Source organism: Diabrotica undecimpunctata, chromosome 4 (genome assembly GCF_040954645.1).
Source record: "Diabrotica undecimpunctata isolate CICGRU chromosome 4, icDiaUnde3, whole genome shotgun sequence".
NCBI classification, from domain to species: domain Eukaryota; kingdom Metazoa; phylum Arthropoda; class Insecta; order Coleoptera; family Chrysomelidae; genus Diabrotica; species Diabrotica undecimpunctata.
The window spans coordinates 101,901,996-101,915,109 of record NC_092806.1 but is presented as its reverse complement, the minus strand read 5'-3'; the positions used below and the strand labels follow the sequence as shown (position 1 = coordinate 101,915,109).

Genomic DNA, 13,114 nt, shown 5'->3' with positions numbered 1-13,114 from the left:
CCTCGTTTTACATGCATTAGTTTTAAGTCGATTCATTAAAACTGACTGAATTTACTCATCTAAGCTGTTCTGGAAAAGATACGATGAGTCGCCTAACTAAATTTTGAAAAAACAAATATACTCTTAAATATGAGAATGCTAAATGCCCTTGTATTCTTAATATTTCTGTATATCGGGTTAAAGACTTGGACTATTTACGGACGCGAGCACCTAAAAATTGACGCCATTATTGGCAGCCACATTTAGGAAGTGAAAGAAAATAGCCAAAATACAATCTTCTTCTTCTAATGGCGCTACAACCCAGTCTTGGCCTGCTTAACAATGTTCTTCCATTCTGCCCTGTCGGATACTTTCCTTCGCCACTACCTGATGTTTTTGGTTTTAAAATCCCCCTCTTCGTCGTCTATACATCTTTTATGGGGCTTTTATATTGTTCTGTTTTCTTGGAGCTTCCATCTGGGACAATTTTTTGTTTGTCTTGCTACATTAGAGGTACTACACAGTTGATCACAAACATCTACTCCTGCTTTTGTACAATTGTAAAAAGTTATCAATTCTGGCTTCAAAAAATCGTTTGTAGTTTTACGTATTTTATCATCGTGATACATGCTTAAAACCAAAGTGAAATTTTTAAATATTTTCTTTTGTTATTTCCTCCGTAAAACCAAAACTTCTACTACCTACTTGTCTTTTTTGATGTGGCATAAATTCTTAGGAAATTAATTTTTTATTTTTTCTAAGTGTACCTATCATTGTCAGCTTACATATATTCGGTAAACAGAAAAGTACACTAGTATACCAATTGTAATTTGTAACGTTAAGGTTTGAATACTTCATTGGTTCAACAAATCGCTTTACAATATATGATGGTGAGTTACTGATTCTGTATGAACTTTCATATATTTTAAATGTTTGTAAATAGAAAGGTATGGCATCAACCATCGCAAATACTTTAAGTGGCATAAAAAGAAATAAAACTTTATGAAAAAATGTTTACAATCCCTCTGACAGCACCAAGTTTATATGTTTGTTTCCTACTTCGCGTGTTATTAAACCATCATATCTTAGACATCTAATAATAAATAAGAACTTTTAGGACGACATGATGAGGGGAAACATTTCACAACCTGTACCATCTTTTTCCCAGATTTCTTCAAAATTTAAATGAGCAGATTTTAGTACCCCACTGAGAAATAAAACCCCTATAAACGCACGCAACTCTTCAACCATTACATTCTTTGCATCTTCCTCCCTTGAAAAATTTTTACGTATATGAGCAATATATTCATTTATAATCTTGAAAAGCAATTCAAATATACGGTCACCAAAAAATAAAGAAAACGTCTCCAAAGGTGTTGATGTAGTTCTCGCTTCCCCTCTCGGTATTCTTAAAACAGAAATTATGTAACGTTTTCTTATTCTTATATTCAAAGGTGCATACGTTTTTCGCCATTTTAGAGTTTTGTCCTTTGTGTAAAAATAATTAATTGATTGTTCCTTAACATCTGTTACTGTTCCTTCCAGTCTTGTTCCGAGTCAGTAACATGGTCACTATATTCATCATTTTACTCATTGTTGGTGTCAGGAGTTTCATCTGAAGTTGCTTTATCTCTGTTATTCCACAAAATGTCGGCAGTTTGATGTTATTCTTTTTTGGTTAGTATTCTGCCAGCCATTCTAAAAATAATTATCATTTTTATAATACGATATCATGGACGTATAAACATAGATGGACCCAGCAATAAGATACCTTAAACACACACTGTTTTGAAGCTTCGATATTCCTGGACAAGAGGGTAAAGGGGAGTAAAACGGGTATCGATAGACTGTGATACTTCCTCAATGAGCATAAGGGTGCTTGAATTTTTACTCGCGGGGATAATTATTCAGACGTTGATAATTGGAAGTAGTAATAATGTATAAAAACACGTTTTTATAGAAAAAATAAAATACAATTTTATTTGCTTTAAAATTAATACAATAAAATATAGTTGAGCTCAAGTTAATTTTTTAATAGGTATCAAATAATCCTACGATAAAAAAACAATTAAAAAATATACATTTGTCAACTTTAAGTACATACCTATATTTATTGATAATGTGTTAAAACATATTTTTTCAAATTGTGACAAATTTGTTTTAATACAATATGAATAGATTCCTCGTAGTAAGGGTTTCTGCTACAAAATTATTTATTGATCATTCCAATGCTCTTGCTGGCATTTGACATAAAATTATTTGCAAATATACCTACTTATTAAAAAGTAGGCGTGAAAATGTATAAATTATTGGAAAGCTATTTACCGAACAGAAATATTAACGTAAAAATGGTAAATAGAAATAATAGAAGATGTTGGTATAGAAATAAATTTCTATTGATTGCGAAATAAAACAGTCTTAGTAAGAACGCTTCTTATGCGCACGGTGTTAGCATCTAAAGTAGTCCTCGTTTCTTGATGAATTCCAATTTTAAAATATTTCTCAAGAACCAATTTTAAAAGTTGCATAGAGTGACCATCGATTGCATCTTCATCATACATATGGTCACCAAAATGCTCATAGATTGATTTTGCGACATTTTTTATGGTTTTATTAATCAAAATATTCATAAGGTTTTTAACTCGTCTGTTGTAGATATTTATAGTTTTATTAAAAAATCTGAAATATTTTTCAGCTTCCTTACAAGTTTAAATAACCAAAAAGGATGCTTTTGAAAGGTTTTTATACTGTTTTCTCTGTTGAAGTTTAGAGTAAGTTTCATCATTAATCAATATTATTTGGAAACCTACATAGAAAAATAAATGAGTTTTATTCATTTCACTAATTTATTGTTAATTCATGAGAAATATTAAATTAAAAAGCTACTAAACAGATCTTTTTAATCAGATGATGTCTACTTACAATTTAAAAATATCTATACTAATTTCATGAACTAATATCTTGTTCAATACATTAATTGATATGAATAAACCCAATGGTACGCCTATGAAAGACATATTTTAAAATGTAAACACACAGGCCTCCTCAGTTCGTCATCTTAAATAATGTAAACAAACAGTACACACTACGTACAAATTAAATGAGACATTGGGATGTAAACATTTCGTTTTTTTTTGCAAATGCAAAAATGTAGCACCATTATTATAATTTATTTATTTCACTATTTACAAATATCACTTAAAATACAGCCAAAATATCGAAAAACAACTTTTCCTCATCTTGGATAAAAAGTAAATAAACATGGGTAAAAAGTAAATAAACATGGACATGACATGGAACAGCATTTGAAGTTTGACATAGAGCCATAAGACAGAGAAATGTAAACACCGTTGCCATTAATAAATAGGTTTCAGTGCTTCTACATATAAAATAATTGGTTGATATCTGTTATACGCTATTATTAAATGATATGCACACTATGAGCACAGTTGATGTTTTAATTACAATTAAATATATTAATATAAGTAATAAATTATTATTTTGGTATGATAGCACCTGTAGAGTATAAAATAAATATAGTAATATTTTCAGCGATACGTGAATAAGATATTTTAATAAAAAAATTTGACAACATTTGAACGTGCTGAGAATGTGACCTAGTCAAATAATTTTGGCTTCACATTTTTATGTAAATAACTGAGTCCATCTGTGTTTATACGTCCATGTACGATATTCACGGGTGTACGCAGCAATATATCCCTTGATAAATATTATGCGACCACCACTGTCCATTTTATAATTATTATTATTCATACAATGATATTAGTCTACATAAAAAGACTTCAGGAATATTTTAAATCAACTTTATTGGATAATTATGACTGGAAAACTAATACAAAATTGTTACACAATTAGTCGCGTGGAGTCAAAAAACTATAAATACGCTTTCAAAGTACAGAATATTCAACTAAAATTGGTACTGTTGTTAAAAACCGTAAGACATCGTCTAGCTAGCAAGATAGAGCGAAGGAGGTAGTCGCATATTTGCGCAATTGACAGTTAGACTGACGATACCGTATCGGAGGATCTCACGCACACACACACACACACACACACCGATCAACTCCAGGATCCTTTTTTGTTTTGGGTCTCTATATACGTATCTTAAAGGTACGTATTTAGGTATGTTCAAGGCGTCTCCGATTAGCTGATTTTGCAGATTATTTGCAGATTGGTGGCTGAATATCCGGGTCTCTGCTACTGGCTGCTATAGCTGTGTCGTCAACATACAGGCTCAGTAGTGATATGGGTTCAGTCGGTGTTTCTGCAGTATATATGGTATACAAATAAGGCGACAACATTGCTCCCTGCGATACACCCTCCTCCAAGGTAGGTTCCGACTACGGATAGGGAAAGGCAGCTCCTCGGCAGTTTAATTAAAATCAACTTCTCATCCGCTCTTCACTTTAATATTTACAAGTCACCAAGGTTCGCGCGGCGTCTCCGCCCCTTAGTACTATTAGGACTACTAAGCCTTGTATGCTGGCTCCTACTAAAACACACGCTACTCTGTTCGACCTCCGCTTTCGAACCCTGCATGCTTCGATCACAATGACCCCCCCCCACCTGACTAATAAAGGCTTAAATAAAAAAAATTTAATTAATATTTACTTCTTTTATACAGCATAAATGCAATATCTTATATTTATTGTTTTTTTTTGTTTTAGCACTCTCAGTTAATGCAGAATATGCATTGGAGAAAAGAAGTGGTAAGTGATTTTTATTAACTTATATATTTAATTCTAATGTAGCTTAACCGTTAACCGTTAAAATATTTGTGTTGGTAATAGAAAATAATTACCCCTTTTATTTTCCAGAAATTATTTATATAGGTAATAATTGACAAGGCGAAAAGCTCGGGTTCGTTCGGAAAAATATTCCCATGAGCTTTTTTGCGTAATCATTTTTATAAGATACCTTATAATAAGGTTCAAAGGTCGCTCAGGAAAAAATTTTTTTTAAAGAAATTGCAACAATCAATTTTTTCGGACCGGACAATTTTTTTTATGTTTCGGATCATTTTGAACAAAATAAGTCTGTTGTAGTTTTTGGTGTAAACTTGATCGCTTTCGAGTTTTAAATAATTTAAAACTGAAAAAACTGCAAAATTGCAATTTTTAAGGCTAAGAAATACAAGTAAAGAACATTAGTTTTAATTTAACTCTTATTTAAAACTAACTTATTTTGTTATGAATGATCAAAAAAATTAAAAAAAGTTGTCTGGGTCGAACAAATTGATTGTTATAATTTGTTAACTCTTTAACCTTATTTAAAGGTATCTCATGAAAATGATTATCATTAAAATCTTGAGGGAATATTTTTTCTTTGATTGAACCTGAGCTTTTCGCCTTGTCTATCTTATGAGAAATAAACCCAGTGAAAATAAAAAAGTGTTTAATGTTACAGAAGTATCAAATTTAATTTACTTTTTTGTTCTTTAGCCCATTACAGACTTATAAGAGATATAGCTATTGCAAAGAGACATCGATTTCTTGTAAATTCCCGCCTAGATATAGTAGAAAATTGCAGACGAAATGGAATGACAACACAAACCCAAACTAAACTTGAGGTAAAGATGAAATTATTTTATACATTAGTGAAAGTAATCGGTGGTATTATATTCAAAGATGAAATTTTATACAAGGTGTAAATTTTACCAATTAGCGTATGTCAAAATCTAAAAAGTAATAAAAAAATAAGTTGTATATGTATGTAAAAATATGTATTTTTGTTGTACCGATATATCGAAAAAATACGTATTTAGAGCAGTCCTTGGAATAAGTATTCCTACTTTTGAATAATTAGTTACTGCAATACAATAGATTTGGAATAAATGTAAATAAAAAAATTTCATAACCTATATTAAATAACACCTATCCTAATCCAAGACAGAATATAAATTTATGTATAGAGGACTAGGCTTTAAAAATAGAAATAGAGCAAAAAGCATTGGATATTTGATAGCAACAGAGTTGCTATCAACAAGTCCTCGTAGACACTTCGTCTCAGGACCAGCAAATTCATGTGGAGTCATACGTCGCCAAATTATCATATCCACTGGTATCTTTAACATCGTAAAATATAATACCAAATAATGTAAACCAAATTGTAACAGATAAATTTTAACGGATTTTTACCCTGAAATTTAGTGGCTTAAAACATGTATACCTAGACACTGATGGTGGAACATGGTTTTCGAAAACGTTTTGTCTTCATGACATAGCCCGTTTGGGTTTTTAATTTATATACCTTTTATAAAGGATTTTTACTTAAGTTTTTTTATTTTTAAAAACTTTATTGCAGCTTCACCTCGTAGTGGACCCAGCTCGGCTGTTTAGACTTCTTGCACTAAGTATACCCATTAGGACTTTCATACTTTGATCAACATTACTGTTTTATTCTTCAACAATTTACAAAACTAGCTTGCTCAGGTTTAATTGATTTATAGTTGGCGTTAATTACACTCTCCATATCTCTGCGTAATTTAGATATACCATCTCCACAGTTGTATATTTCAACATCTCCCACTGTTGGTCAGTTGGTCTTGAGTAGCGCTTTTACATATTAGTTTTATAATTCTCCCATTGACTGGGGGTTTAACTGAACTACTTGAATTATACCCCATTTATATACTTCTTTTAATTTTGTTTTTAATTTTTAGTATTTTAATTTCATAGTAAGATTTCTTCTCTTTTTTACAGTATTGATAGTGCTTGGTAGACCATTTTATCGTAGTCAACCACCCACTGTCTAACAGTCTAAAAGTCCTAACTATTTGCTGTTTGTCCTAACAGTCTAAAACTTTAATCACAAAAAAAACTTTTATTATCATTCACTTCGAGTCTTTTATCGAAGTTAATCAACTTCTTCATTAAAAAAAAAACGATTTTTAGCTTATTTCAGATGCCCCTGATGATGCTTTAGATGGCGAAAGTACTTGGGCAAGATTGAATTAAGAAAAGTGTGCTCGATATCTGCCTTTCATTTTATCAAAAACAAAAAATAAATGGTTTAGTTTTTTATACTAAATCATACATACAATAGATACATTTTATAATTAAACTGCTTAGGGATTAGGTATTAAAACGTTTTGAATTGATTTTATTGTTCAAATAAGTTATTAATTCACTACAAATATTCAATTACATCACTGGTTTTTTCATTTAAGTAACAAAAGAAATTAAAAGTTTTTAAAAGCATTCTAGATTATATGTTTTTCTTTAAAATGTATGATAAATAAATCAGCAGCTTTTAAACAATTGTTTTTTGGTGCAATCTTCAATGGAGGTTGGTGATGATTTTTTCTTTCACTATTAGTTAAAAGAAGTTATATCCCTCGTGCATAAAGTGAAAACATCATCAGCAATTTGGATTTACAACCCTAAGTGGGTCTCCTCAAGAAATTCTTCGCAGTCATCCATCGCCTTTCTTTGCCGAACACTTATTCCATATTCCTTATATCTTCATCAATGTTATTAAGGAACCTTCCTCTGGATCTTTCTCTTCTTCTCTGGCCAATGGTTCCACCAAGGAGCGTTTTTCTAGCTAGATCATTTTGTTTCATCCGCATTACAAACATCATACACCTTAGACGTTCTATTTTAATATATCTTATGATTCTAAAACCTGGTATATTCTGTAAAGTTCGAAGTTGTATCGTCTTCTTCGCACTCAATTGTTATTTATCTCTTGATAGATTTGTCTTAGTACTTTTCTTTGGAAACATCCTAACAAGCTCTCATTACTTTTTGTTAAAGTTTAGATCTTTGAACCATATGTTAGGATTTTGGCTTTGTATTTTTAGATAGAATAGAATAGAATATAATATTCTTTATTAATCCAATGAGACATCTTGTGATATAGGATAAGTCCTATAGTTACATAAAACATATTCAAAAAAATACAGATTAATATAAAAAAGATATGCAATATAGAGCGTCTCTGAACCCCGTCGGTCCTCATTACCTGTGGTCTCATATTAAGTCAAAATAATCATTTAGATTGTTAACGCATAACTGGATCAAGCATGATTTTAATTTATTTTGAATTTTTGAATATTATTTTCATTTCTCATATTAAGTGGCAAACAATTGTAAAATTTAAATCCTGCAAAATCCGCACTAGTTTTAAAAAGAGTTGTGGAGTGTTTACACACGCCTATCAACCTCCCGTGTCTTGTCGGGTAATTATAAAAGTCAGAGTTGAGGGTAAAATTTTGAAATTTAGTTTTGACGTGAATAATACACTTATAAATATATAAAGCATGTAAAGTCAACTGTCTGTGTTCAATAAAATATTTACGACATATTATCAATATTGAATATCAATCTAAGAATTCTCTTTTGAGTTATAAAAATTCAAGAAGAGTTGCTAGAGTTTCCTAATAAGACAACATTATAGGCCATAATATGAATAAACCAATGCATAGTACACACTTATCAATTAATTGGTATTAAATAGTGTTTTCAACTGAAGAATCGCATAGTAACCCTTATTCATTGTTTTGCAGACTTCAGTAACATTTTTATTCCATGTCATATTACTTTCTAGAATGCTATCAAGAAATAATGTTGTATCACTAAAAGGTATTTTCTCAGAACTAACTGGGATCTTGTAATCATGGGATGGTTTACAGCGAGAGTAGAACTGCATACAAATAGTTTTCTTTACATTTACCATTAAAAAGTTTCTTTCATACCAGGTTGTAAATTCCTTTGCTACCAAGTTCATTTTTGATATGAGTTCGACTTCAGTTGACGCGTCAACTGCATTGTTGAATCATCTGCGTATAGAACTGTATGATTTGCAGTTAAAAAATTTATCAAATCGTTGATATATAAAAAAAATATTAAGGGTCCCAATACGGAGCCTTGCGTTACACCTTGATCAAGATTCAAAACAGATGACTTCTTATTATCGACTTTTACTAGGAATTTACGATGTTGTAAGTATGACCTTAACCAGTTCAAGAAATGACCCCAAACACTAAGGGCTTCTAATTTATGCAGTATAATTTCAATGTTAATAGAATCAAAAGCCTTAGTTATGTCAAAAAAGAGAGCACCCACATACCTGTTTCGATCCAAAGCAATGTAAATATAATTAAAAAATTAAATAGAAGCACTCTCTGTAGATTTATTAGGAAGAAACATAGGCTGGTATTTATTTAAGATATCATATTAATTAAAAAAATTCAACACTTTATTGTAAATACACTTTTCGATAATATTAAAGAATACACTTATTACAGTGATAAGCCTGTAATTATCAACCAAACATGGATCTCCTTTTTTAAAAATTGGACTAACTACTCCCGTTTTGAGGTCACTTAAAACCTTGCCATCCTTAACAGATAGGTTGATGATGTGAGACAGAACAGAAGATATAATATATTTATAAAGAAATGTATTTATATATTTTGGTGGGGATTTGGTCAATACCTACTGAGCTGGTATAGTTTAAGGAAGATGTATAACATTCTCAATATGAAATGGTGAGACCTCAAAAAAAATGTGTTGTTAATTGTCATAGTTGTGAAATAGTTAAAGGTATAGTTGTTATTGAAACGTTTAAATAATGTGGGTTTGACTGATACAGTACAAAAATACTCAAAAATTCAATAAAAATAATCAATACTACTGTATTGATTATGTAAATAACTTTGATATGAGGCTTTTTTTGTATCCTTTACCTTACGGATACAGTTGGCCTTTTGTATTTTATAGTTAAACATTAAATCTGTAAAAACAAAAAATACTTTTCGTAAATTCCTACTACAAGGGTTGTCATTTTAGTTTTGCATATAGCCACAAAAAAATATATAGATTTAAAGTACTTTATTGCTTTTTAAAATAAGTCCCGCCTAGATTAATACACTTTGTATACGTTTAAACCAATTGGTAAAAGAGGTATTCCAGTCTTCAGTTGACAACTGCAAAATCTATGTTTTAAAGGCATCGATGGCTTCTGCTCGCGACTGGAATCGCTGCCCACACACTAAATTCTAGATATTTGGTAACGTAAAGAACTCAGTGGGACTTGGGTGGGGGATACATGCTGGATGTTTTATCAATTCAAAATTTTATAGCTCCAAAAACTATATTGTCTTTTGGACAGTGTGAACATTTGCATTTTCTTAATGAAGTTCCGCAATATCATCATAAGTGGCTCGACAATCCGTTGTGGATCTTGGCCTGCTCACAAAAAAGTCGCCACTCCTGTCGATTCCTGGCAACTTACCTCCATCTTCTAACCCCTAGAATCTGTAGGTCTTCTTTCACATCATCAATCCATCTCATTCGTGGCCGTCATCTGCTTCTTGTGCCCTCTGGTTTTGAAAATGTTAATCTCTTCGTGTATTCGTGATCTGACATCCTAGCAATATGTCCAGCCCATCTAAGTCTCTGCACTTTAACGAATTTCACAATATCCGGATCGGTGTATAACTGATACAGTTCAAAGTTGTATCTTCGACGCCATAGCCCATTTTCATTTACGGCCCCAAAAATCTTTCTAAGAATTTCTCTCTCAAAAATACCAAGAAGTCTTTTATCATTTTGAGATAAGATCCACGTTTCAGCCCCATATATCAAAACTGGTCTTATTAAGGTCCTGTATATATTAAGCTTTAGTGCACGTTTTATATTTTTATTTTTTAATTGTCTCTGGAGGCCGTGAACAGTTCTGTTTGCTATTGCTATGCGTCCTTTTATTTCGTCGCTTGTCGTGTTTGTTGCGTTTACTAGCGATCCAAGATATGTAAATTCTTTGACTTGCATTTTCTTGATGAAGTTCCGCAATAACTTCTGGTAAAAAAAACGGTTATATTCCACAATCAGAAGTAACCGCTCTTCGATCTTTTAAAGCAATTATTGCCACATGACTAGATTTTGTCACAAAAATTATTGCGACAATTTTCTTTGACCCAACCAACGTTGGGTTTTCATCATTAAATACCGACATAGTAAATTGGCGTTTATTTTTTGTTTCGTAGTAAATCTAAAATTCATCACCACTAGCAATACTATAAACGTTTTTGAGCTTCCTTGGTTTAACCGTTCCAATTTTTTTTGACATTAATTGATGCGAATGGCATTTTCCCCTTTTGTGAGAAAATTAGAGATCCAACAAGAAACCAACTTTGTAACATCCAGTTCTTCATGTCGGATCTTTTGCATCGATGTCGTTAAAATGCTCAAAGATGCCTCTATCTTTTGGTGTGTTACACTGCAGTTAGTTGATGTGTGACTGCTCTTTTGGGTGAATCTGGCCTGCATTCGTCGCCGAGACTGAAGCGACCACGTTAAAATTTGCAATAGCGCGGGAAATAGTTGACTGATGTGATGCTGTATTTCTATGGAAACCAATCCAACGAGTGATTGATATTTAACATTGTTGATAAGATCTCCGAAGATTGTAATACAATATTGGTTGAAAATTTTTTTCGACCGACGTGCTAATTTCAAAAAAATAGTGAATAGAGACGACTACTTGTATCATAATAAATCTTTTGATTTGAATAAAACATTTTTGTTGGAAAATGTTATTGGTGGCTCCCTCTAAATGGCTATATAAAAACTAAAAAAACCAACCTCGTATTGTAAACAACAAGTTAGGTTTAAATTTGAATTCGTGTGTGGTAGTGATAAAACTAAAAAGCGATTAAAGTTTTATTTGACAGTCAAATCGAATTTTTTTTGAATGGCTCTGTATTAAACTTTAATAATTATTTAAAATTAATTATATTTATTTATAATTACTTATTTTTAAGTGAATGTATTGTTATAAAATACAATATTTAATTGGTTCTTTTTAGAAAGCATTTGATGACGTCGAAGAATGTGTAGATAATATACCTATATATTCCGTATCAGAAGCTGAATTTACACGAAACATTAATGACTGTAGCAAAGAAGTGGTTCAACTTAGTAAAGCCTGCTTAAAGGAGAGTCAGAGATATTTTATAGACTTGCTTATAGCAATGCGAAATTCAGTAACATCCTTCCTCTATGCTAACAGAGATATTATAACATGTAAGTCAATATTTTGTTTGAAGTTTTGTTTCTAAATATTTTTAGTTTATTTTAGATATATAAATGTCGTGTCATGTGATAAATGAAACAAACATAGGTTTTCTTCTTTTTTTGATATTACTAGATTTTATTTACTAAACATTTAATAAATCTCCCTTTTGTAAATTTTCATTAAATAGTCTTTTGATATAAATTTGTGTTGCATAATAATTATGGTCCGAATAACTTATAGTTTAGATAAGCTCTAATAGATAAGTTACTTTTATGGGTTTACCAATCGCCTACCAAGAAATACTAAATAATTTAATACTAAATAATTGTTTTTATAGTAAAATGCTTTACTAATTTATTTGCCACCTTAGTCAGCTACGCTAATATAAGACTAAAGATAAGATAAGAAATGAAGAATTTTGTGATAGATCGTATCATGTACGTGGCAAACCCAACATCAAAAATTGTCGTAAGAAACAATCAGCTTAAAAAATATTAGTAGTCAAATAAAATAAGAAGTTACCACAAATGCTCTTACAAAGATCAATAATGCAATTTGCTTAGAGAAAGATTGGTTGATTGGAAAAATTCTTGATATATTGAACGAAATAAAAAAGCATCAAAAAATGATTAGATGAGAAAAATGCAAAGAGGTTTGGAACAAAGGTAAATCTCTAATATAAAACAAATACGATAAAAGTGTTTGGAGTCTATTGTTATAACAATATCAAAATACTTGAATGTTTTAAATCCAGTGAACCTGGGGAAACCTCGATATAGTGAAAATATGTTATCAATTCGTATGAGCTGAACTATCAGAACTATATTACAGTTACTACACAACAAGCTATAATATCAATGTTAAAAAGAAATATTAAGTTACCATTTTTTTTATTGCCGTATTGCTAGATTCCAGTAAGAGCCTAAGATGGTATCCATTGAATACTGGCAGGCAACGGTGACGGAAATTGTTTTAGATTTTTAGACATACTAACGTCACGGATCAAGACACCTTGGCATCTTTTGGACGAGAAGGATACTAGACCAGAAGACCCCAGGGTAGTGCCGAATTAACCGTGTTTCGCCTAAAA

The 13,114-nt window shown here is 31.1% G+C and overlaps 1 protein-coding gene across 1 annotated transcript in view; it reads left to right on the top strand.

The window, feature by feature from the left end:
* LOC140438331 (uncharacterized) overlaps positions 1-13,114 on the top strand; it is a 51,230-nt gene that overhangs the window by 16,115 nt on the left and 22,001 nt on the right. The window contains exons 2-4 of the mRNA XM_072528011.1: positions 4,668-4,709; positions 5,442-5,569; positions 11,816-12,032. Coding sequence (XP_072384112.1) covers positions 4,668-4,709; positions 5,442-5,569; positions 11,816-12,032 — 387 coding nt within the window. The remainder of the gene's footprint in view (positions 1-4,667; positions 4,710-5,441; positions 5,570-11,815; positions 12,033-13,114) is intronic.